Here is a 27255-nt window from a genome sequence, read left to right on the forward strand (position 1 = left end):
TATGTTGTTTTTTCTCTTCGCGAAACTTGTACATTGATTTTCACCTCGTGAAAATGATTTTATTCAAGGAACTCGTTGCGTGCCGATTTTGGTCTGTGGAACTTATTGCATGTATATTTTCTGTTCATTAAACTTGTTACATGTTGATTTTTCTTCTCGTGAAACTTGTAACATGTTGATTTCTCAATTCATGAAACTTTGATTTTTTTTCCCTCGTGAAACTGATTTTTTTTCATGGAACATGTTGCGTGATCTGATGATGATTTATGTTCGTGGAACTTTTGAGTGCTGATTTTTGCTCCTGAAACTTGTTACATGTTGGTTTTTCTCTTCGTGAAAGCTGTAATTTGATTTTTTTTCTCCTCGCGAAACTGATTTCGTTCGTAGAGCATTTTGCGTGATGATTTATTGTCGGGGAACTTGTTGAGTGCTAATTGTTGTTCGTGAAACTTGTTTCCTGTCGATTTTTATCTTCGTGAAAGTTGTACTTTGATTTTTCTCCTTGTGAAACTGATTTTATTCTTGGAAGCGTATTCGTGGTGATTTTATATTGCCATGAAACGTATTGCATGCAGTTTTTGTTCATGAAACTTGTCACGTGTTGATTATTCTCTTCCTGAAAATGTACTTTGATTTTTCTTATTGTGAAACTCGTCTTGATCATGAAACTAGTTGGGTAATGATTTATTTTCGTAGAACATATTGAGTGCTGGTGTTTGTTCGTGAAGTGTGTTGCATGTTAATTTTTCTCTTTGTGAAACTTGTACATTGATTTTTCTCCTCATGAAACTGATTTTCTTCATGGAACATGATGCGTGCTGACTTATTTTTTTCTTCGTGGAACTGACTTATTTTTTTCTTCGTTGCATGCTGATTTTGTTCGTGAAACTAGTTAAATGTTGTATTTTTTCTCTTAGCCAACTTGTATACTTTTCTCCTCGCGAAACTGATTTTGTTCATGGAACTTATTGTATACTTATTAATGTTCGTGAAAGCTGTTGCATGTTGATTTTTCTCATCGTGAAACTGACTCTGCTTATGGAACTTGTCGAATGATGATTTTAGTTCGTGGAACTTGCTGAGGGCTAATTTTGTTCGTGAAACTTGTTTTTTTCTCACTCTTCGCAAATTTGTAAACTGATTATTCTCATCGTGAATCTGATTTTTGTTTATGGAACTCATTACATGCTTATTATTTTTCGTGTAAACTGTTGCAGGCTGATTTTTTATTCTTGAAACTTATTTCATTTTGATTTTTCTCTTCGCGAAACATGTACATTGACTTTTCTCCTCTTGAAACTTTTTTTGTTCAAGGAACTTGTAGCGTGTCTATTTTAGTTTGTGGAACTTGTTACACGGTGATTTTCTCTTCGTGAAACTTGTGCATTGATTTTTCTTCTCGTGAAACGTGTTGCACGTTGATATCTCTCTTCATGAAAATGAGCATAATTTTTTTTCTCATTGTGGAACTCGTCTTGCTCGTGAAATTCATCGTTTGCTGTTTTTGTTCGTGAAACTTGTTGCCTGGTGATTTCTTTCATCATGAAATTCGCATATATTTTTTCCTTACGATACTGATTTTGTTCAAGGAACATGTTGCATGATGATTTATGTTCATGGAACCTGTAGAGTGCTCATTTTTGTTCGTGAAACTTGTTACATTTTTATTTTTCTCTTCGTGAAACTTGTACATTGATTTTTCTCCTCGTGAAACTGATTCTCTTCATGGAAATTGATGCGTGCTCATTTTTTTTCGTGGAACTTGTTGAATGCTAATTTTGTTAGTGAAACTTATTAGATGTTGATTTTTCTCTTCGCGAAAATGTGCATAGATTTTTTTTCTCACTGTGAAACTCGTATTGTTCGTGGAACTCGTTGCATGTTAATTTTTGTTCGTGAATCATATTGCATGTTGATTTTTCTCATCGTGAAACTTGTGCATTAATTGTTTTTTTCCTCACGAAACTGATTTTGTTTATGGAATTTGTTACCTGATGATTTATTTTCATGGAACTGGTTGTATACTGAATTTTGTTCGTGAAAACTTGTTGCACGTTTTTTTTTCTTATAACGAACTTGTACATTGATTTTTTTTTTCTCCTCTTGAAACAGATTTTGTTCATGGAACTCATTGCATGCTTAATATTATTCGTGAAAAATGTTGCATGCTGATTTGAAACACATTTCCCTTGCAAGCAGTAACTTAAAATAATTATAACGCTTCTAAAAAAACAATAATAAAAGAATGTGAATACATGGTTTGACGATTACTTTGCATACATAGATACACTTATTTTCAAAATTTCTCTAATTACACATTTGTCTTGGAAACAATAATTTCTAGAAATAGACCCCCCCCCCCCTGCGTGTTAATTATCACAGGCTTAGGAAATACACAATCGTCATTTTTGTAAGTGAAACATGGGAAATCTCCTTGCATGCAATATGCTATTTCTAGAATGTATTAACCAGAACAGAAAATCGGAGATAGCCTGCTGGTCCTACCGTCTAGGGGGTTGTTCTATTGGATGGAAATGGATCTTTTGAGTCCAAATGAAGACAAAAAGCAATCGAATATAAGGATCCTTTGAGAAATGTCCTGGAATAAATAGTATTATGTAATAATCAACGTATTTGTCCTCCTCAATTAAAGGCGATGGGGTCCCCTACGGACTCTAAAGAAACATTTCACGTGCAAATGCTTCATTCGTAAACAGTCCTCGTTACATAAGAATTAAAGAAAAAAAACGGAAACGCTTTGAAAAAAAGACTTGTGATGTGTTGAAGCGTCTTGAAATGTCTTAATAAAAATTTCTATGCCTGGCGCCGTCATTGCGTAAGACCCACATGTGTGCTGTCATTATGTTTCATGTGCACTGTCATTACGTAAAATGTGCACTGACATTACGCAAGATGTGTGCTGCCATTAAGTTATTTCCGATAAATCCAGGTACGATAGTATTACCCTCAACTCCAATTACTAAACACCCTCTGTGATATAACATGTCACGCACGATTGCGTCTTCCATATTAAATAGCAAACGAATGTCAACATTCCCTGTAACCTCAATCTCTTACTTTCCTCTTTTCTAATTCTGAAGCAAGATTGCGTCATCTATATTTCATAGGTAAACATTGTCGTAACACCTGCATCTCTTAGTCCCCTCCCTATGACGCAACAAACACCTGATGGTCATTTAAATCAAGGCTGTCGTGTAAACAGGGCGTATCTTGGAAACAGGGTATGTTTTGGAAACAGGGCATGTCTTTAAAATAGGGCATGTCTTTTAGGACTTCGCCTGGCAAGCCTGCGGTCTGTGGTCATTGATGACTGCAATAGTATTTCTAGATTTGAGAACATTAGATATCTCGGTATCGAGCTAGATAGCAATCTGTCATTTAAATATCAAATAGATAAAGTGAAACTAAAGATAAGCCGAAATGTTGGAATGATGTATCGCCTTGAATTTTCTCCTACCTTATCATGCGTTCTGTGTATTTTTCCCTTATTCACTCATACCTTAGTTATCCTTACCTTAGACCTTAGCTCCTCCTGTACCTCCAGAGGCACACAGGGCGTCCGTTAACAGCCTCAAATCATCCCGCAGCTCAAATGAGCTGCGGCGCAGATCTCCTCCCACTCTGGGATTAAGGATGCATGAAGGGCTCTCCTGCCCCGCTCATATGTCCTGCGAAGCGTGTTTTTGGGCCTTCCTTGTCGACGCGTGTCGTCTGGTTGCCACTGAAGAAGCATATTCGGTAGTCTCGATCCTGGCATACGGATAACATGGCGAAGATATCGCCATCTTCGTTGCCTGACTACATCAGCGACATCAGGCTGGTTTGTGTAGTGGCGAATTTCCAAGTTTGTTATCCTATCCTTCCAGTTAATATTCACGATACGTCGAAGACAGTTGTTTTCACATGCAGTGATTTGTGTTTAATTCTCGTCTGTATGTTTTAAAAAATACACCGCGTACGTCAAGATAAAAAGGACGTTGCTTCTGAAAAGGCGAAGTCTTAACTGGAGTGAGTACTTCGCTGAACTCCAGACTGGTCAAAGTCGTTGAAATGCCAAGCTTGCCAAGGTTATTCGTGTTTTCAGCTCTTTTTCGGAATCGCCACTAAACGAGACTGTGCTACCAAGATATCGGAAGTCGGTGACTTGCTCTATGCTTTCAGTCCCCAGCTGGATATTAACGGTGAGTTAGTGGTTGACATCGCTTTGGTTTTGGGGGCGTTGATATTTAACCCAAACTGCTCGGCTCTTTCGGCTAACTTGCATAAAAAGTCTTGAAGTTTGCTTTTGTCTTTCTCCAGGAATCCAACATCGTCTGCAAAGTCGAGCTCTTAGACTAGTCTGCCTGCAATTCTGATCCCATATCCATCAATTTGTCAGAATATGTAGTACACTATGAGAATAAAGAGGAATGGAGACAATACGCATCCTTGTTTGACACCTGTCATCAATTTGAAATATTTTGTATTTCCTTCAGAGGTTCTCACGCAGCATTCCGTGTCTTCGTACACTGCCGTGATAAGGCGAACCAGCTTTTCAGGAATACCGTAGAAGATCAGGATCCTCCATAGTATTGGGCGGTCTATTGAGTCGAACGATTTTTCAAAGTGAACGAACAAGAGATATAGACGTTGTCTCCACTCATTTGATTATTCAAGCATGGTGTGCAGTGTGAATATCAGATCGGCGCAAGATCTTTTTGGTCGGAAACCATGTTGCTGCTCGTGTAACTGCGGGTCAAAGGTAGCTTGAAGTCTTGTCAGGATGATTGTGCAGAAGAGTTTTCCTGGTATCGAGAGGAGGTTGATGCCTCTGTAATTGCCATAAACTGTCGCGTCTCCTTTTTTGAACAATTTAATAATAGTTCCTGCTCTCCAGTCTTTGGGGACTTTATCATTTTGCCAGAGGAGGGAAAAGAAGCTAAGCCACACCGAAAGGGACCTGCGGATTGATGAATTGACCATTTCTCCAGATATACGGTCACTACCCGGAGATTTTCCATTCTTCAGCTTATTCGAGGCTGAAAGGATCTCATTCGCCGTTGGCTCGTCTTCATTAATGAGGAGATCAAAAAATCGGCTGACCGGAATATCTGGTGGAACAGAAGGGAACGGTCGGTTGAGAAGGCTTTCGAAGTAATCCGCCCATCTATTTTTCCGGTCATCTGGATCGGTTAGCAATCTTCCGTTTTCCTCTTTTACTGGTCCCTCTTGTACGTTGGTCTTTCCAACGATTTCTTTAGTTAAGCGGTACACAGCTCTCGTGTCCCCACGTCGGGCTGCTTCTTCTGCCATTTTTGCTTTCTCATTGAGGTGCTGTCGCTTGTCTGATCTAGCACTTTTCTTCACTTCTCTGTCCATTTCTTTATACGCTATGTCTTTCGTGACATCACCAGGGGGATCATTACTGAGCATGCTCTGTTTTATTTTCTTGGGGTCTTCGATAAAGTCCCATGTCTTCTGGTATATCCACTGTTCCTTTATTGACTTTTTAAGCCAAGAACTTCTTCAGCAGTTTCTGTGTAGTTTTGTTGTATAGTCGTCCAAACTTTTTCCACGTCTTGTGGTATATCAGCAAGTGCCTTGAATTTGTTCGAGAGCTTAATGCTGAATTGTCTCCTAACATCCTTGTCTCTGAGCTTCTCCACGTCAAAATGTCTAGGCAATTTTGTTGGTTGTCGAGATCTGTTGGAGCGGAGTTTCAACTAGAGTGTTGCTACAAGAAGTTCATGGTCCGACCCGACGTCCACACTTCTGTAACTCCTCCCGTCCTTCAGACTAGTTCTCCACCCTCGTCGGATCAGAAAGTGGTCAATCTGATTTTTGACAGTTTTGTATGGGGATTTCCATGTATACTTATGGATATCTTTGTGCTGGAATAATGTACCTCTTATCAACAGGTCGTTCGACATGGCAAAGCTGACTGGCCTTGCACCATTTTGTTTGATAGTTCCAAGCCCGTGATGTGCCAACACCTCGGGACAGTAAGATCTGTCCTGACCAACTTTCGCATTTAGGTCGCCTGCCAGGCAAGTGACGTCTTGGAGAGGGATGGAGTCTAGGACCGACTGGAGGGTTTCATAAAAATCGTCTTTCAGGGCTTCATCGGCATCATTTGTTGGTGCATAGCAGATGACTAGCGACAGCTTTGCATGCTTAGATGGAAATCGTAAATACAGGATTCTCTCGTTAATCGTCTTCCACGAGCAAAGCGTTTTTTCTGCATTTGGGTTCAATATAGCTGCGACTCCAGCTGTATGTCTGTCCGCTTTACTGCTGTACAGAACTGTATAAGTCGTGTTGCTGTTTGCTTCTTTGAGCTTCTTTTCTCCACAGTCTTTCCATCGTGCTTCGGTCACTGCGAGGATGTCAAGCTGAAAGTTTTCACACTCTTGTAGAACTTGCTCAGTTTTTGAAAGAGCCGACATGGTCCTTACGTTCCAAAATCCTATTGGAACTGGTTTATTCGCGCTCAGAAATCTGGTCAAGGGGCATGCATGGGTCTTCATCATATTGGGATTTGATCCGAGGCTTTTCACTGACGTTTCTTTAGCATATTATTTTTCTACGGGAGCGCCTTGCTAGGCCACTGTCCAACCGGTTTCTTCGACTTGGCTATGGGCAGGGACGCCAATCCCTGATCGAGGGGCCGGAACCCCCGGTGCCCACCCAAGTTGCAGAGGCCGTTGTCCAAGTCTGGATCTTCCGCCGTTTCGCAGTTGTCCTCCTGGAGAGGATCCTCCCACAATAGTATCCTGCAGTACCATACAATTTAACCCATTGCTGGAAGAAGGTTCGCAGCTATCGGGACGTGTCCACATGCCGGTGTACCCTGCTCAGTGTGCGTCAGAGGGGCCTTCTTCCTCCTCAGTCTGTATTTATGACCCCCGAGTGAGGGTACCCTATTTTCAATTATGGACCCCCATGGGCTAGGTCCCCCCTTGGTCCGCGCCCCCCTTTATGGAGGTACCCAACATATCTGTAAGACATTCCCCTATCCGCCACCTGGGGACGCGCTGAGTGGCCTGGGGAGGGCCCCTACTGAGAAAGTGACTCATTAGGTACTCAGTGGGGCAATAACCTTAGTTATTGCCCCCTGATTTTCTTGAACACCTTCACTAGTCATCTGGCTCCTCTACAGAGGCTACAAAATAAGGGAATCCGTGTTCTAAAAGAGTTTGTTCCATCTCCCTCGTCACTGCCAGATTCGTTTCCCTCGAAGAGTCCCTATAAGATGTGAACAATCTAGATTTAGTTTACGTAATTGCCTTATTAAATTTTATTTATCATTGGATGATAAAGAAATTGTTCGCCTTTCCCTTCCCTTGTTAAAAAAAGTTTAAAGGTTCATTTACTTGATTAATATTAAAGGTTAGTTCAACATTTTCTTTTAGTGTATTGGTTAAATTTTGTTTATTATTGTTAGTGGTTTGGCCTATGTTTGCTTATGTCTGATTTCTCTGATACCCACCTAATGATGTTTTATTTATATGTTTTTTGAGTCTTGGATCCGACATGGTAAGTCGCGTTACATTTTTTTTTCTCTTTCTTTTTATTTTATATATTTTTTTTCATTTTCTTTTCTTTTAGTATGCTCGAGCATTTTGTTGAGTGTCCTCGCTGCCGGGCAAGTTTATATATTTAGTTGTGCTTTATTGTGAAGATTAAAACCTTGAACCATGAACCATGTCTTTAAAACAGTGCATGTCTTTAAAATCCGGGGAGGGCATGTCTTTAAAAGCAGTGAGGCCCCACTACTAATAAATGATCAACTTATCAATTTGAGAAAAAGATATATATATATATATATATATATATATATATATACACACACACACACACACACACACACACACACACACACACACACACACACACAAACACACACACACACACACACACACACACACACATACACACAAACATACACACAAACATGTACACACATACACATATACACACATATACATACACACATACATAAATACACACATATACATACATATACACACACACATACACACACACACACATATATATATATAATATATATATATATATATATATATATTAACATTGTTTTTCAATGCGCTCGATTCTTATCCCGAAGAACCTCATCATCCAATTAATGACAAGTAAATTTAGTCTTTGGTTCAGACTAAAGACATTTCTGCAATAATAGGGAACCTATTTTTGACCGAGAATCCATATTGCATGCTTAGTCCAAATATATTATTTCAAATGAAAGGATACTAGAGGTTGGACCCCGCTCTGCATGGATCGGAAGGATCTTTTACAAAAAGTTTAAAAGTTTATCCCTTAATGGGTCATTGTGTATTTAATTTACATAAATTTGGGGACGAATGTGGCACCACGTGGCAGAATTACCTCTAAAACTGGTGGTAGATTCACATAGCTCTTCGATAGGTCCAAGTAGATTGGCAATATCAGAATTTCCCTCGATTGTATTTCGGCCCTCTAGAAAAGGCAGAAATCATCACTTTGCTCTTGTAAGGTCTGGAACTTTTAGGCTCCTTCCTTGTAGGCTGTAGACTCTAATCCCCCCTTAATGTTTTGAGAAACATCTTTTTCATTGAACTATGTTTATTTGGTACTTTCGTTGGTAAAATTGGAAAAAATGGTTTTTGAAAACACATATTAGACTCAACCGCTTACCTCTGATTCCCAGGAGTTTGAAACCTCTCCAGTAGGGCTTTTAGACCTACTGAATATGGTGCTGCAATTGTTGACAAAGACCGTGCCGTTTTTATTGGGCTGCTTCCCCCTTTTTCTTAAATTAAGTAAGTTTTATAAGGCTCGTAACTTTCTGGCAAATATTTAAAATTGATAACGCATATTCGGAATCACTGTAAAAAGGAGGTTTCTGTGATATTTGTATTTTTGTTATTATCAAAATTTTGTTCTTTCAGAGTTTCGGTTACTGTAGACACAAGTCGTTCTTTACTTACAGTTTGTCACAACGAACTGTTTGATTGCTACAAAATATAGACGCTAAAATTCGTCCGAAACTCAAGTCCATATAGCAGATTTTACAACTTGGAGCAGTTAACCTTCGGATTCATTGCTAGTCATTTACGGGCAGACGAAGAATTATTATCATTTGATAATGGGAATAAAATGTGTCGATTTTCAAACAACCAGAGTTGAAGCACTAAAATATTTGGGGTACATTTCGATGAGGAATTAGGCTTTAACAACATATGCAGGTGTTAGTGGCCAAAATCACTCTTATTGAAATCGCGTGAAATACAGATCTTGGCTAACCGGTTTTGTAGTTCCCCATTTTTATATGTATATTTTTTTTAGTAATAGTAAGTTTATTTTTATAATGAATAATGAAGTAGGAAATTGTTTCGCTAATTTTATTATGGGAATAAAATCCATGGCTATAGAATGCGAAGCTATTTGGATGCCAATAATTTCCTCATCATGTTAAGAATTTTCTTTTTGTGACCAAAGCCCTAAATCCTGGTTAAAATTTCCCAAGTGATGTTCAAAGTCTAGTTGGACCTAGTAATTTCAAAAATAATCTAAGGGAGATTTGCTATGCATGGGTGATAATTGGATGAGGTGGAGGGGCAATTGCCTCCCCCCAGATTTTGAAAAAAAAATCTTTTTTTCGGTGTCTTCACTAATAAATTGAAATAAGAAAAATGTCTCTCTCCTTAGATATTGAAAAACTTTTTTTTTTAATTTTATTCTTAAAGAAAAATCCTTGTCCCCCCTGAATCACTGTGATTGGCACTACTGATAACCAGCGGCGCTGACTAAACTAGCTCTCTTAGTTGTGGCTATGAGTTGAATTTCAGGTCTTTTCTTACTTTTCCGTTTTTGAAGGGTTTTTGTTCAGTCATATTTTGTGCACATGTGTTTCTGCTATTCCCCTCGTAAAGATATAGAATTTTTATGTTAAGATAGGATTGTAGCAGTTGAATAACATTGTATACATTCTTGCACGTAATCTTTATTTTTTTTTTCACTTTATGCCGACCTTCTTGTTTATTGTAGCCACACATTCTCCTACCATTTCTTACACATTATACAAAAGAAAATAAACTAGATGCTGCATTTCTTGTAGTTAATTCTAGTTTTTATCTATTTTAACAACTTCTATTCAGTCTGGTAGTGCCTTGATATGGTTAGAGCACGTTGGCGATAGGCTTTGGGGCATGTCCTCCCCCAATCTTAAATCTTTAACAGTGTTACCTGTGATTTCGCATATAATTATTTCATTTTTGGTGTTTTTTCGTATTTATATCTCTGCCTCGGTACGTGTCAGCCGCAGTTTTGAAGTCCATCGAACTAGCCCATTGGCTAATAATAAAAAAAAAATATTTAAAAGGGTAAAGCTCTAGTATCGTCCCCCCTCTATAAAAGAATTAAAACAGCTTCTTTAGCCACGTTTCAAAGTAATAAAGTTTTGCCTCAAAGCTTGCTTAAATAAAGTTTGCCTAAAATATTGTCGGTGACAATCGTAAGAAGGAGAATTAATTTTCTGCTTTCTATAAAATTTAACCGAATAAAATCTTGATTCAAACTCAATAGTCGTATAAATTAGTCGTACTGCTTATGTCGTTTCTAAGAAGTACGGTACTTAGTTTCTAGAAATTTTCACCGCCCCTAATACATTTCCAAGATTTCGCCTTGGCAACGCTTCGTAATCCGATCAGGTTTGAGAACGAATAGTCATCTCAGTTAATCCCCTTTATGCGTTTACAATTTCCTCCAACGAATCAGCATTTCTCACTTTATAGATGATTCAAGTATATTATAATTGTTTCCCGTATTACAATTCAAAAGAAAGGTTTAACTCAATTCTAAACAGGAAGAAGGGATAGGAAGCATATGGACCCTTTAGTTGGGGTGAATAAGTTGTTGAATTTTGAAAGAGGATCCAGCTGGAGAGGGAAGGCTGAACAGGTGAAACAAAATTCCGCTCGTGGAAGGAAAAGCTATTCTGGGGAACTTAATTTCCTCTAAATATGTATTTTTGATGAAAAGGTAGAGATGAAACCGAATGCAGGACCATCTTTTTGGCGCTTTAAGGGCTAGCTGAGTTAGTTTAAAATTTCAGTTGATTATTTACATTTGCAATGTGGGGGATATTTTTTTTTTACTCTTTGGCCCTTGACTTAATGCACAAATACATATGGAAACCATACATTACGACGACTCTGACTACAGACAAAATGTATGGCTTCTTGGCAATTGCACGTACAGATGATTGCACATAAAAGATCTAAAGCCGAACTGGCCAGTCATGACAAAAACAAAGAAACGAATATAAGAACGACAAACGGGTCTATGGCCAGTAAATGAAAAAGAAAAAATCCAATGAATATTTCGCCCGTATACAAGAGGGCGTCTTCAGCGTAGAAAAACAAATAAAAACTAAAACTAAACAATATATAAAAACTAAAATAGACTAACACAAAATATATAATACACAATTACTTACATATACAATTGGCAGCTACCTTTATGAAACTACAAAAGTAACTCAAAGCAATCAGTTACATTTCTGGTTTCAAGAAGGTAGCTGCCAATTGTATATGTAAGTAACTGTATATTATATATTCTATGTCAGTCTATTTTAGTTATATATATATATATATATATATATATATATATATATATATATATATATATATATATATATATATATATATATATATATATATATATATATATATACTTTATGCGTTTACAATGCGTTTTACAATTTCAATGAACGCTAGTATTTAAGGGATTGAAGTTGGTAATTACAATTACGGGGCTAAGATTTCGATTAAGATTTCGATGCTTGCCTGTAGTCCAAAAGACTAGGGTCAAATTTAAACAAATACCCATTTCAAAAACAAGGCCTTCATAGTTAAATATTAGCAGAACGGCATGCATCTTTACTTTTCTCAAATCATGATACTGCACGTATTTTGGTATAAAATTGAATGGACCTAAGCACCAATTCCTCCAACCTCCTTTCAATTTCATAAATATATGGATTTTGCGTCTACCTTGAGTCATGAATGTTCACGGATCATTGCCTGTAATCTGTACACAAATGTTGGCACAAAAATCCCCCGATCGGCAAGCATCTACTTTCGAGCATGAGGTAGCAATGTAGACCGAAAGCAACCATGATTACTTAGGTTCTCAAAATGTGTTTACATTATTCCAGGAACAACTTGGGGGATCAAGTCAAATTTTTCATAGGTTACAGGAAGGCTAAGTTGACTTTGAAATTTAATTTGGAAGGGGGGGGGGGCAGCGGTAAATTAAAAGAAATGATGTATACAGGCAATCAAAGTGGCGTTGGCGTAAAGTCTTGGGAAGGATTAGTGAGTGTTGAAAGGTAAAAAAATAAAAAAATAGGTTGACAAAGAAAGCATTTAGAGAGTTGGGAAGGAGGCAAGGGGACACAAATATTTTGTTTTAGATGGAGGGGTTATAATGGGATTATTTTATGGTTTTGATTCAATCCAAGTTTTCATATTATTAGCTCGGTTAGAACTTTGAATCTACTCACGTTGATTTAGTATGGGATTAAATAAAAAAAAACAAGTTTTTTTAACTGAAAGTAAGGAGCGACATTAAAACTTAAAACGAACAGAAATTATTCCGTATATGAAAGGGGCTTTCCCCTCCTCAACGCCTCGCTCTTTACGCTAAATTTTTTTATTGTTTTAAAAAATAAAGTTGTGAGACAGAGTCAAACTTTAGCGTAAAGAGCGAGGCGTTGAGGAGGGGACAGCCCCTTTCAGATAAGGAATAATTTCTGCTGGTTTTAAGTTTTAATATCGCTCCCTACTTTCAGTTTTAAGAAACTTGTTTTTTTTTTTATTTAATTTCTGATCGTTTTTTAGTTAATGCAACTTTTATTTGCATAAAAATTTTACTTTTCTTTTGCTAAATTGGTCTCTTTACAAATTAACTTAAGTAACTACCTTCTATATTCGTATATTTTTCTTCTGGCAAAAAATACAAAGTTGCAGATTTTTGCAGCTATGAGCTTTAAATATCTGTAATAGGGTTTTCTAATACGCCGAATCTGACGGTGTGATTTTGATTAAAATCCTTTCAGTTGTAGGGGATGTTTCCCCCCTCTTTAAAAATTCGAGTAAATTTTCCCAGTCTTTTAGCCTTTGATGAGTAATACTAAAATTAATAAAATTTATATATTTAGAATCAGCATTATAAACCCATTCTTTTGATACATTTATTGACGTCAAAATTCCATTTTTAAAAGTTTTGATTACTATTGAGCCGTATCGCTTGTTTTTTGTATTGTTTTTTTTAACTACTTATATTTTATTACGTATATGAGGGAGTTCTCCCCTTAGTCAAAAACACGCACGTTAAGTTAAAAGTTAAAACAAATTTTTATTAACAAACCACAGAATCACAAAGGCCGTTTAATTATAAAAGATAGCTCTTTTGAAAGCACTAAAAAAAACTGTAGCGTAAAGAGCGAGGTATTGACTTGGGGAGAACCTCCTCACATACGTTATAATTTCTGTTCGTTTTAAGTTCTAATATTCCTTCTTACATTTCAGTTGAAAAAACTTGTTTTTTTTTATTTAATTTCTGATCGTTTTTTAAATAATGCTTGGAAATCCGGCGCCCCCTTCATAGAAATGTCCCTTACCCCAAAGAAACATCCTCCACGGAAATATTCTCCAGAGTAACCCCCTCCTCTAGCCCCCCCTCTCCAGAAAAATCCTTCCTGAAAATGGTTGTATACTTCCCAATAACCAATAAATAATGCTGGCAAGTCCGGTGCCCCCTTCATGGCAATTTCCCTTCCCCCATGAAAACTTCCTTCATGAACAGATCCTCCAACATAACCCCCTTCCCCCCCTTCCCACCCCCCACCCGAAAAAAAACCTCCTGAAAACTTCTGTATACGTCCGAATAACCAATACTATATGTTAACATTGGGTAAAGTTCATAACTCTTAGCCCTCCCTCTGGGTACTTCGGAAGATTAAGTCACCCTAAAAGACATATTTATCATATTTTCGACCATGCTGAACAAAATGGCTATCTCAAAATATTGATCGTGTGACTTTGGGAAAAAAAATAAGCGTGGGAGGGGGCCTAGTTGCCCTCCATTTTTTTTGGTCACTTAAAAATGGCACTAGAACTTTTAATTTTCGTTCCAATGAGCCCTCTCAGGATATTCTAGGACCACTGGGTCGATACGATCACCCCTGGGAAAAAAAAAAACAAAAAAAACAAATAAACACGCATCCGTGATCTTTCTTCTGGCAAAAAATGTAAAATTCCACATTTTTGTAGATAGGTGCTTGAAACATCTACAGTAGGGTTCTCTTATACGCTGAATATGGTGGTGTGATTTTCATTAAGGTTCTATAACTTTTAGGGGGTCTTTCCCCCTTTTTTTTGAAAATCAGCCAAATTTTCTCAGGCGCGTAACTTTTGATGGGTAGCATTAAACTTGATGAAAGTTATATATTTGAAATCAGAATTGAAATCTGATTCTTTTGATATATCTATTGGTATCAAAAACCCGTTTTCTAGAGTTTCGGTTACCATTGAGCCGGGTCGCTCCTTACTTACAGTTCGTTACCACGAACTGTTTGAAATCAAATGGCAGTATATTAACCTTGGCCTAATTGCGTATTTGTAATAGATCTGAAAAAACTGGGAGGAATAGATTTAAAACTTCCAGGGGATGTTTGGGGAGGGTAAGAGGACTAATCTAGAAAGTATTTTATTCTCAGTTAGGTTAGACCTACAAGGCATGTAGACAGAGACAAATGGACCTCAATGAAAACAAAGGCTATGTCAAAATAGCAAAAAAAAAAAAAACTGTTACATTGACCCAAGACGCCCAAAAAAGACAAAAATTTGTTGTTTTTTTTCCGTTTGCGTAATAACTTATTGGACGTTTATACATGATCAAAGGAACCTATAAGGGGAAAAGACACTGTGAAAAAAATGCGTTGTATTGATACATTAAACCCAAAAGTGGACCATTAATTGTTTTTCTGCATTTTATGTGAGACTTTCAGGGGAAGTAGACTGGACCTAGAGGACCCTAAATTTTGCAAGAAAAATTTGGTTATATGGATTGTTAGTGCAAAAAGGGCCTCTGGGAAGTTTACTCCTGCAATTGTCTTTGGTTAGAGCAACCACGGATATCTTTCTAGAAAGCATAAATGTTTCATTCTTGTTGTCTTACATTTTTGGCTCTCAGGCCAGGGGAAGGGAATTGAGGTAGTACATCAACGAACATTTGTTCCCTGTTTTCTTTAATGTGCACTATTGACTAATTTTCTCCTAGAAAAACGGTTTTTACAAGCACTGATCCCATCGATACCCATTAAATGCACTATCATGTCATCTGCATTATTTTATTTATTCTCCTGCGCACCAAAATTAGTAACCATTCCTTTCTTCGCGATTTTTTGTTTAACCAGCACCATTTTAGATGGTTTCAAATTCCTTGCGTACCGAAATGAGCAAACTACTTTTCCTTGAGTCTACGGCTATCAAAACATAATACTAGGGATTTGAGCAGGATTTTCAGCCATGTTGGGATTTTTTTTATTTCAGCCACATTTTCCCATTAATATTTGACAAACGACATGGGGGTCGTGTCCTTTTAATAATAGATTTTAATACGCGAGGCCTGGCGGATATTCCATGGAAATGACCATGGAAGATATGAATTGTATTTTTATTAGGCATAGCTAGCCTGGGCAAATGCAGGGGTACTTGTGCATTATATCCTACACACGAAAGAAGTCAAGTTTGGTTAATGGTAATGAAATAAAATAAAATAGGATGAAAATATAATAGTTTAGAAACAAATTTGGGCTATATATTTGCACATTAGGCGGTCGAGGAGGTAAAGTATAGCATATATTAAATACATAACCTAACCTAGGTACCTTTTCCCCTCCTAAACCCCAAAAAACAGTTTAAATATTGTAAACGCAATAAGAAATCACGCTTTGCGATACCCGTTTGACTGGTTTCCTGTAGTATTTCCTTGTACAGTCTATAGCGCTGTGTAGGATATACTGCACTAGTACCAATACAGGTTAGCCCTTTGAATATTTTTCTTTTTTTCTAGAACTTGATTTAGCCTACTCCTATGCCTACGCTTCTTAGATATCTCATAATAATTTTTTGCGCTTCAACAGCTGCGATGAATCGTTTCTATGTGAACATTTTTGTGATTTTTGATTATGAAACTAAAGAGTAACATTAAACCCCGGAATAAGCAGAATTTATTTCGTACAAGAGGGGGACCGCCCCTTCTTCATCCCCATCTCAGCCTCATGGTCGTAGAAACTTCGGAGGATGCTCATTCGATCAGAAATTGAGACTTCTAATCTTCTTTTTACAAGTCGAAAGTTATCGAAGACTAACCAACCACGGGGGGGAGATATTTTCCACGGGAGGATTTTGTTTTTTTGAGGGGGGGGGTACTTTCCGCGGGGGGCATTTTACAGGGATATTTTCCGGAGGGGCAAACACTTTGACCTGCTTAACATAACCCTAATCACTTTAGTGCACTTATTTTGTATATCATACATAGATAGGACCTTTGCCAAAGATCCTCTAGGAGCTGAATCAAATGTCTGTTCAAAATCTATGAAACTGAGGACTAAAGGCGTCTGGTATTCCATGTGCTTCTCGATTATTAAGCTTTGAGTGAAAATTTGGTCGATGCGTCTGGTTCCTTCCTTAAACCACACTTTTATTCTCTTCAAACTTTACATTCAACGTCCAATAGTCAATACATGTCATGCTAAGTAACTTACTTTCTATAGAAACCAGCTAATCCCTTTGCAATTACCATACTCCATCTAATCAATTCGTATACATGGGCTTAATTAAAGTTTTGAGTATAGATAGTATGATGGGATTAAAATACGACAGACACAGTTCCCCCTTGCAACTTTCCAGATTGTCAAAAGATGCAACAAGATCGTTGACGATCGTTTAATGAGTTAACGACATTCGAATGAAGTTTGGATAATGCTTGAGAATCTATAGTAGTTAACACCTTAATCCGAATGCCTGGTCCAGTGACCTTGAGTGTTTTTTTAAACTATTACGATCAGTTAGTATAAAATATGTTATGGCAATCCAAACATGTTTATTTACTTTTAAAAACCCGTTCTGGTCAATTAGCACATCCGATCTCAAGACGTGTTGGTGGCGACCGGTGTTTACCCTCCTAAAAAAATACCACCCTTAAATACCCCCAACCGCATGGAAAATACCCCCCGGAAAATACCCCCCCCCGGAAAATACCCCCCCCCCGGAAAATACACTTCTCCGCGGAAAATACCCCCGGGGAAATACCCTCCCGGAAAATACCTCCCACGGAAAATACCCCGTCGAAAAATTCCCTCTCACCGGAAAATAACACCCCCACGCGTCTGTCTAGTCTCCAATCACTTTGGACTTAAAAAATCGGGATTTCATTTTCATTTCGGGATTTAATGTTACTCTTTACTTTCATAATAATAACGTAGATCAGAAATATTCGCAGAATTCTTAAGGGAGTAGATATTAATTTTACATTTTCAGGTGTTTTTTAAAGTTTCTTTTGTCTCCCCCCCCCGAAAAAAAAATACCAAACAGACAAAAATCGTGGTTATGGCTCTACGGATCCTGCATCAATTTATCTGATGGCTCAATAAGAGCTGGGGTATTTAGATATTAAAATGCACTCTTTGAGATAATTCCTCACTAACTACAAAACAATCAGAGAACCCCAGTGCAGAAGTTTAAATTCCTTTTTAAGTTCTGTAATTTGTCCATTACTTTCAAATGGTCCATTAGTCCATTACTTTTTATTGGGAACCGTACGAACATTTTTCGCTGGAAAGTTTTCTGCAGGGGGGATTGTCCAGGGGAATTTTCAACAGGGAGAAGATTTTGGGAATAATTTACTTTTAGCAGGGATCAAATTGTCTGGCAAGAATTTTCCGTGGAAAAATGTATGTGGGAATGTCCACAAGGGTGCTTCAAGGTGACACTTCCCTTCTTATTGCACAAAAATGTTTCGAGGGTTTATTTTAATCATGAATTTAACTGAAGTGATTTGGTTCATCATGCAGTGGTCTATTATTAAGGGAAGGTAGTCGATCTTTGTGTAGGAAGGGTGGTAAGATATCCAAAGGAGTACGTTTCAATGGCCTAATTCTCTACGGCTCACTGAACCTTCACCGAAAACTAAATGATTGTTTAGGACTTGTTGTCTAATTTTTTTTAATTTCCACGAATATTTTCAGTCTATACCTATATCATTTGTGCTGAGAGGGGAGGGAGTAATATTGCCCTAGTAGTGATCAAGTTGATTATGATTATTTTTGATGAAACTGTGTACAATGATTGAGTTGCGTTTTTTTGTATATTTTTGAGATACTTATGATGTGCAAATTACTCTTCTTCACTTTCGTTAGCACTTCTCAACTAAACTTAAAAAAACACAACTAAGAAATTCTCAAATTTAAAAAAACCGTATTTTCCGGGGGGGGGGGTATTTTCTGGGAGGCATTTTCCATTGCGGGAAATTACGAGCCTAAGAAAATTTACTCCGTCCTTGAAAAAGAGCTGAAAGACTTTTGCAAATATGCTCTTTCATTACTATATAATGGGGAGTCTTTATCATACCTTAGATAGGCCTGGTCATGTTTTGAAAAATGATTAGAATTTAAATAAAGAAAAATAAATTCTTTCAAATGAAAATGAGGATTAATATCTTAACTTAAGATGAACAGAAATTATTCCGTATATGAGAGGAGATGTCCCTTCCTTAACCCACCCCGCTCTTTATGCTGAAGTTTTATAATGATTACAAATACTTGTCGGTCTAATTCAACGACCCTTGTGTTTGAACAGTTGTTCTCAAAGATTTGAGACAAAAAGCCAAACTTAGCGTAAAGAGTGGGAGTTGAGGAGGGGACTGTCCCCTCGCATAGATAATAATTTCTGTTGTTTTAAGTTTTAATATTAATCCCAAATTTTATTGTAAAAAGTTTGTTTATTTATTTAACCACTGACTGAGCCCTCTTCCTGCGTGTAACTGGCACACGTCCAAACTGATAACTTTTTTTTTCAATTTGTTAACATACACATACATTATTTTACTATTTTTTCGTCCTGCTGCATTTTCTAGATCTTTTGCAATTTTGTCCATTGACTCCGTTATACACCTCTTAATTCCTTCCATGTTTTAATACCTTCCCTACTTCCCTTACTCTCCTCTTATTTTTACAAATATACCGCTCAAAACTTCTTGTAAACATCTTCTACTAAACTTCAAGCATTTTCGCCAATACTTCTGTGTTTTCAAAATTCTTCCCTAACGCACATTGGTTTTTAAATTTTCATAAGGCTCAAAACATCTCAGGCTCATTATGTACTGTAAAATTGTTTCTGAAAGTCATGCTTTTGTAACACGAAGCTTGTCCAAGCTGTTTGGAAGTGTTTGGGGTTAGGTGAATACTTCAAGAGGCTTTCCTGGAGAATATTTAGCCTTTGGATCCATTCCTGAAAGGTTCATTTCATTTAAGTCAAATTTCCAAGATATCATAAATTTCTTAATCTTTAATCTTGCCTTAATATTAATTTTTTGCATACTTATTAGTAGTTTTACATGTTTAAAGAAACACAATGTTTCATTCGTATTCGTATGTATTCATTTTGATCAATTTAAAATTTTGGCTTAGTGAAGCACTATGTCTCCTAGGTGCCGTGAAAAAGAAAAACACTTACATCCATATGATGAATAAGTCCCTTACTGCCGAAAAGGGATTATGGCTTATTCTTGGACAGAGACTGTATAGTAGCCTTTTTTTTAACCCAACGATAATAAGCAGGTTGGATTGTGGGCAAAGTATCATAAAATACGAAGTCTTAGGCAGTCACCTTGGCCAAATTGCGTATTTGTAATAGATCTGGGAAAACTGGGAGGAATAGATTTAAAACTTCCAGGAAATGTTTGGGGAGGGCAAGAGGATTAATCTAGAAATTATTTGTTTTTTCTCAGTTGGGTTAGACCTACAAGGCATGTAGACGGAGACAAATGGACCTCAATGAAAACAAAGGCTATGCAAAAAAAACAAAAAAAAAAACTGTTACATTGACCCAAGACGCCCAAAAAAGAAAAATTTTTTTTTTCGTTTGCCTAATAACTAATTGGACGTTTATACTAGTAGAGATGCATTATTGAGTCCGAACAGGACCACGTGGTCCTGTCGGCATTTTTAATGCTGACGGGGCACCAAATAAGGGCATAGCCTCCCTAGGGAGAAAGATTGCGTAATGGGGTCAATGACCTCTTTTTCCAAGATCGATTTATTTGTTGTTTCTATGTGTAATAGCTCCGGGGCGAAGGTTGCACATGCGCATTGAATTCTAACGGGAAACAATGTTATTGATCTAGGACTCGAGGGGGAAGTGAATTTCCGAGAACTTGACTGCGTAATCGATCGTGAATGTCAATGGTGTCCAGAAATAGTATTTGTTGTTATTGCTCTGAGAGCAGTGCACTTACGAGTATCATCGGAACTTGGAACACCTGTGCTGTCGACCTCAATCCACCTATCGTGAATCAATAATTCCCCTTAGAAACAACAAATTAATTTTCCCTTTCTTGACAGATCAATCAATCAACGACATCATTTTTCAGACTTTGAACATGTCCGCATTGAAATATTTTTCAGTTACAAGATCAAGATCAGTTATGTCTTTGCCTCGGAAAATACTCTTTTGGTCGAACGCCAAAAGTTATGATTAACCAACTGCAAGGGACGCACTTATGCAAGAAACATCTTAGCGAGGACTTGTCTTAGCGCGCGAGAAGGTTTCATATTAATTTGAAATGCATTAGCACAGAGATGCCAATAACAAAGGAACACGCTGAATTTACGTTTAGTGATTATTTGGGCGAAACCCTTTTAGACAGGTTATGGAACTATTTCGGCGAAACAGATAGAGACATTTTAAAAGAAGATTTTGAAGAGATTTTGGAGGAGGTTTTGAGTGTGGTCGTTATAATACACAAGTTTCATTTGAACAGTGTTGTGAGGTCCTCTACCCCAACCCCAAAGGGTTCCAATCCTCCTACCCCACCCCCGAACGAAGGCCCCGGTCCTCAAAGCCCCCCCCACTCCCAAAGGCCCTCCACCGGGGCCCCAAAGGCCCACCCAGATCCCCAAATGCCATCCCCAGGCCCCAAATGTCCCCCCGGCGCCCCACTGTGCCCCCGGACACTCAAAGGCCCCCCAAGCTCCCAAAGGTCCACCGGCGCCCTAAAGGCCCACCCCGACCCCCCAATGCCAAACCCCGGCCCCCCCAAGGCACATCGAGCTCCCAAAGGACCAACGGGGTCCCAAAGGCCCTCCACCGGTCCCCAAATATCCCCCAGGCACCCAAAGACCCTCCCGGCGCCCCAAAGGCCCACCCAGACCCCACATGCCACCCCCGGACCCCAAAGCCCCTCCCCCCGTCCCCCAAAGGCCCCCCCAGTACCCCAAGGACCCCCGACCCACCCAGGACCCCCAGACCCACAAAGGCTCTCCCCGAGCACCCGTCTTTCGTTGATGTGTGTTGTCTGAAACCTATGATTTGGGATGTGTAGTTTGCTACTTCAGGCTTTTCTGAGCTAAGGTTTCCTAGCATTTCCTAGGTGAATGTTGTCTGAAACCAATAGTTTGGGATGAGTAGTTTGCTATTTCAGGCTTTTATGAGCTAGGTTTATTAGCCTTTCGTTGATGTGTGTTGAGTGAAAATTATGATTTGGGAGCTGTATTTTGTTATTTTTGACTTTTCTGAGTTTGATTTCTTAGTCTTTCATAGGTGAGTGGTGTGTTAAACCTATGATGTGGAATGTGTAGTTTGTTATTTTAGACTTTCTGAGCTGGATTTCTTAGTCTTTCATAGGTATGCGTTGTCAGAAAATTATGATTTGGGATGGTTAATTTGCTATTTCAGACTTTTCTGAGCTAAGGTTTTCTAGTATTTCGTAGGTAAATGTTGTCTGAAACCAATAGTTTGGGATGAATAGTTTGCTATTTTTGACTTTTCTGAGCTAGGTTTCTTAGTCTTTCGTTGGTGTGTGTTGACTGAAACCGATGATTTGGGATATGTAGTTTGCTTTTTTTGACTTTTCTGAGCTTGATTTCTTAGTCTTTCATAGGAGTGTGTTCTATGAAACCTATGATTTGGGATGGGTGGATTGCTACTTTTCTTTTCTGAGCTCGATTTCTTAGCCTTTCATAGGTGTTTGTTGTCTGAAACCTATAGTTTGGGATGACTAGTTTGTTATTTTTGACTTTTCTGAGCTAGGTTTCTTAGCCGTTCATAGGTGAGTGTTGTCTGAAACCTATGATTTGGGATATGTAATTTGCTATGTCCGACTGTTCATACCCGGATTTCTTCGTCTGTCGTAGGTGGGTGGTGTCTGATACCTATGATTTTGGGTGTGTGGGTTTCTATTTTTTTGACTTTTCTGAGCTGGATTTCTTAGCCATTCGTAGGTGTGTGTTGACTGAAACCTATGATTTGGGATGGTTAATTTGCTATTTTCGACTTTTCTGAGCTAGATTTCTTAGCCTATCATAGGTGGGTCCTGTCAGAACATTATGAATTGGGAGGTGTAGTTTGCTTTTTGGACTTTTCAGAGCTAGGATTCTTAGTCACTCATAGGTGTTTGTTGTCTGAAACTTCGAGTTTGGGATGAGTAGTTGGCTATTTCAGACTTTTCTGAGCTAAGGTTTCTTAGTATTACGTTGGTGAATGCTTTCTGAAACTTATGATTTGGGATATGTAAATTACTATTTTGGGATTTTCTGAGTTTGATTTCTTAGTCTTTTCATAGGTTTGTAGTGTCTGAAACCTATGATTTTTGATGTGTAGTTTGATATTTTCGAATTTTCAGTTTTAGTTTTCTTATCATTTAATATGTATGTGTTTTCAGAAAATTATTATTTGTGATGTGTAATTTGCTATTTCAGGCTTTTCTGAGCTAAGGTTTTCTAGTATTTCGTAGGTGAATGTTGTCTGAAACCAATAGTTTGGGATGTTTAATTTGATATTTCTGACTTTTCATAACCGTACTTCTTAGTCTTTTATAGGCGTGAGGTGTCTGAAACATATGATTTGGGATGTGTTGTCTGCTATTTCTGGATGTTCTGAATTGGATTTCATAGCCTTTTATAGTTATGTAGTGTCTGAAACATATTAGTTGTGTTGTATTGATTGCTACTTTTGACCTTTTTGAGATGGATTTCTTATCCTTTAATATGTGATTGTTGTCTGAAACATATAGTTGGAGGTGACTAGGTTGATATTTTTTGACATTTCTAAGAAGGATTTCATAGCCATTCGTAGGTGTGTGTTGACTGAAACCTATGATTCAGGATGGTTAGTTTGCTATTTTTGACTTTTATGAGATATATTTCTTAGCAACTCATAGGTGTATGTTGTCTGAAACTTATTATTTGTGAATCACACGAATAATTAAATGCACACAAACAAATAAATTCAAAAAAAAAATTACACACACAAAATCACAGACAAACACAAAAAAAAAAAAAAAACAAACACACTAACTATCACACACACACGCCAAAAAATAAACACACAAAAACTAAAACAAACACACACACACAAAAAAAAAAACACAAACACAAACACAAAAACACACTATCACACACACAAACACACACACACACACACACACAAACTCATACACATTAACCCAAAAAAAATCACACAAACACTCACTAAATCTTAAACACAAACAAACACAAAAAACTAACACAAACACACCTGAAAAATTACACAAACACACACAAAAACAAAAACACACACAAAAAAAAACAAGCACACTAACACATACACAAACACAAAAACACACACACATACACACAAACACGCACAAAATCTTACACACAAACAAAAATATAAACACAAAAACAATAACACACACACACACACACAAAAACTTACACATTCACACTAAAACTTACATTCACACACAAACTTACATGCACACAAAAACATACACACACACACACACACACACAAACTTCAAAACACACAAACAAACGAAAAATACAACCCACACACGCACACCCAAAAACAAACACAAACACAAATACACACACACACACAAAAACACAAACACACACACACACACGCACAAAAACTAACACACACACACACACACAAACAAACTTACACACACACACACGAAAACTTACACACACACGCCAAAACTTACACACACAAAAACTGAATTTCTTACGTTGAAATGCAAGAGTTGGAATATTTCAGTAGTGTTTGGTTGTGGTTTACCTTGTCGCAGTTACATTTTCTGTATTTTTCAAAGTTCATTTGAATTTCTTTACTTGAAAAGCAATAGTTGGAATATTTCAGTAGTGTTTGGTTCTGGTTTACCTTGTCACAGTTACATTTTCTTTATTTTTCAAATCTCATCTTGAATTTAGTTCGTTTAAATGCAAGAATTGGAATATTTCAATAGTGTTTGGTTGTGGTTTACCTTGTCACAGTTACATTTTCTTAATTTTTCAAAGTTAATTTAGAATTTATTTAGTTGAAATACAAGAGATGTAATGTTTCAGCAGTGGTTGGTTGTTTTTTAAAGGGTCAAAGTTAGATTTTCTTGATTTTTAAATGTTCATTGAGAGTTTAAATATATTTCTTTCTCGGTGTTTAATATTTAAGTAGAGTTTGGTTGTGGTTTTAATTGGCACAGTTACATTTTTTGGATTTTTCAAAGTTCTTTCTCAATTTCTTTATTTGAAATGCAAGAGTTGGAATATTTCAGTAGTGTTTGGTTGTGGTTTACCTTGTCACAGTTACATTTTTATGATTATTCAAAGTTCTTTTTGAATTTCTTTCGTTGAAATGAAAGAGTTTGAATATTTCAGTAGTGTTTGGTTGTGGTTTACCGTGTCACAGTTATATTTTCTTGATTTTTCAAAGTTCATTTTGAATTTATGTTTTTGAAATGCAAGAGTTGGAATATTTCAGTAGTGTGTGGTTGTGGTTTACATTTTCACAGTTTCATTATCTTGCTTTTTCAATGTTCATTTTGAATTTCATTCATTGAAATGCAAGAGTTGGAATATTTCAGCAGTGTTTGGTTATGGTTTACCTTGTCCCATTTACATTTTCTTGCTTTTTCATAGTTCATTTTGAATTTCTTTCGTTGAAATGTAAGAGTTGGAATATTTCAGTAGTGTTTGGTTATGGTTTACCCTGTCACAGTAACAATTTATTGATCATTCCTAGGTAATTTTGAATGTAGTACGTTGAAATGCAAGAGTTGGAATATTTCAGTAGTGTTTGGTTGTGGTTTACCTTGAAAAAGATACATTTTCTTCATTATCCAAAGTTCATTTCGAAATGCTTTCATTGAAAAGCAAGAGTTGTAATATTTCAGTGGTGTTTGGTTATAGTTTACCATATCAAAGTTACATTTTCTTAATTTTTCAACGTTCATTTTGAAATTAATTAGTTTAAATTCATTTGTTGGACTCATTCTATAGTGTTTGGGTGTGGTTTACCTTGTCACAGTTACATTTTATTGATTTTTCAAAGTTCATTTTGAATTTCTTTCGTTGAAATGCAAGAGATTGAATATTTCAGTAGTGTTTGGTTTTGGTTTAACTTGTAACAGTTAAATTTTCTTGATTTTTAAAAGTTAATTTTTAATTTCTTTCGATTAAATGCAAGAGTTGGAATATTTCAGAAGTGTTTGATTTTGGTTTACCTCATCACAGTTACATTTTCGTGATTTTTAACATTTCATTTATTTTTTCTTTAGTTTATATGCAAGTGTTGTAATATTTCAGTAGTGTTTGGTTGTGGTTTACCTTTTAACAGTTACATTTTCTTGATTTTTCAAAGTTCATTTTGAATTTCTTTCGTTGAAATGCAAGAGTTGGAATATTTCAGCAGTGTTTGGGTGTGGTTTACCTTGTCACAGTTACATTTTCTTGATTTTTCAAAGTTCATTTAGAATTTCTATCGTTGAAATGCAAGAGTTGGTATATTTCAGTAGTGTTTTGTTGTGTTTTACCTTCTCGCAGTTACAATTTCTTGATTTTTCAAAGTTCATTTTGAGTTTCTTTCGTTGAAATGCAAGAGTTGGAATATTTTAGTAGTGTTTGGTTGTGGTTTACCTAATCACAGCTACATTTTCATGATTTTTCAAAGTTCATTATGAATTTATTTCGTTGAAATGCATGAGTTGGAATATTTTAGTAGTGTTTGGTTGTGGTTTGCCTTGTCAAAGTTACATTTTCCTGATTTTTCAAAGTTCATTTTGTATATTATATGATGAAATGCAAGAGTTCGAATGTTTGAATAGTGTTTGGCTGTGGTATACCTTGTCAAAGTTACATATTCTTGATTTTTCAAAGTTCGTTTTTATTTTATTTCGTTGAAATGCAAGAGTTTGTCTATTTCAGGTGTGCGTTGGTGTGGTTTAGCTTGTCACAGTTACATTTTCGTGATTTTTCAAAGTTAAATCTGAATTTCTTTCGTTGAAATGCAAGAGTTGGAATATTTCAGTAGTGTTTGGTTGTGGTTTACCTTGTCACAGTTACATTTCTTGCGAAAACACACAAAATCAGAAAAAAAATGTTCAATGTTCCTTTAGTACCCTCACAATTAGGCTGAAATGAAGATATTAGGCTGAAATGAAATAGCTAGTTTCAACTAGCTATGGCTAAGTTTGCTAAAGACAAGCTATTTTCTTGCGAAAACACACAAAATCAGAAAAAATATTGTTAGGTTAGGTTAAGTTAGATTAGGTTAGGTTAGCCTATGTACGTACGCAGATAGGTTAGGTTAGGTTGGAGTAAGTTAGGTTAGGTTAAGTTAGGGTAGGTTAGATTAAGTTAGGTTAGGTTAAGTGAGGTTAGGATAGGTTAGATTAAGTTAGGTTAGGCTAAGTTAGGTTAGGCTAGGTTAGCCTACGTACGCGCGTACGTAGGCTAACCTAGCCTAACCTAACTTAGCCTAACCTAACTTAATCCAACCTATCCTAACCAAACTTAACCTAACCTAACTTAATCTAACCTAACCTAACCTAACTTAACCTAACCTAACTTAATCCAACCTAACCTAACATAACCTATATGCACGCGTACGTAGGCTAACCTATCCTAATCTAACTTAACCTAACCTAACA

General features: G+C 36.9%; 3 protein-coding genes across 3 annotated transcripts in view; all 3 read right to left on the reverse strand.

Moving 5' to 3' along the window:
• Nucleotides 1-4668: 4668 nt before the first annotated feature.
• LOC148950316 (uncharacterized) lies at nucleotides 4669-5433 on the reverse strand. Its single transcript, XM_089091836.1, has one exon. It carries the CDS (start codon nucleotides 5431-5433, stop codon nucleotides 4669-4671), a length of 765 nt encoding a protein of 254 aa, XP_088947962.1.
• Nucleotides 5434-5723: 290 nt separating this feature from the next.
• Nucleotides 5724-6446, reverse strand: LOC148950317 (protein CFDP2-like). The gene has a single exon (XM_089091837.1). The coding sequence runs from the start codon at nucleotides 6444-6446 to the stop codon at nucleotides 5724-5726; it is 723 nt and encodes a 240-aa protein (XP_088947963.1).
• Nucleotides 6447-6583: 137 nt separating this feature from the next.
• Nucleotides 6584-27255, reverse strand: part of LOC148950318 (uncharacterized) — a 227415-nt gene continuing 206743 nt past the window's right edge. Inside the window, exon 15 of the mRNA XM_089091838.1 lies at nucleotides 6584-6745. Within this exon, the coding sequence (XP_088947964.1) occupies nucleotides 6584-6745 (162 nt within the window). The remainder of the gene's footprint in view (nucleotides 6746-27255) is intronic.

Source organism: Artemia sp. Qi Xiang Cuo, chromosome 7 (genome assembly GCF_049724085.1).
Source record: "Artemia sp. Qi Xiang Cuo chromosome 7, ASM4972408v1, whole genome shotgun sequence".
NCBI lineage: Eukaryota > Metazoa > Arthropoda > Branchiopoda > Anostraca > Artemiidae > Artemia > Artemia sp. Qi Xiang Cuo.

Excerpts from the sequence above, each read along its gene's own strand:
- LOC148950316 (XM_089091836.1), bottom strand. The coding sequence starts at position 5,433 with ATGCTCAGTAATGATCCCCCTGGTGATGTCACGAAAGACATAGCGTAT.
- LOC148950317 (XM_089091837.1), bottom strand. The coding sequence starts at position 6,446 with ATGTCGGCTCTTTCAAAAACTGAGCAAGTTCTACAAGAGTGTGAAAAC.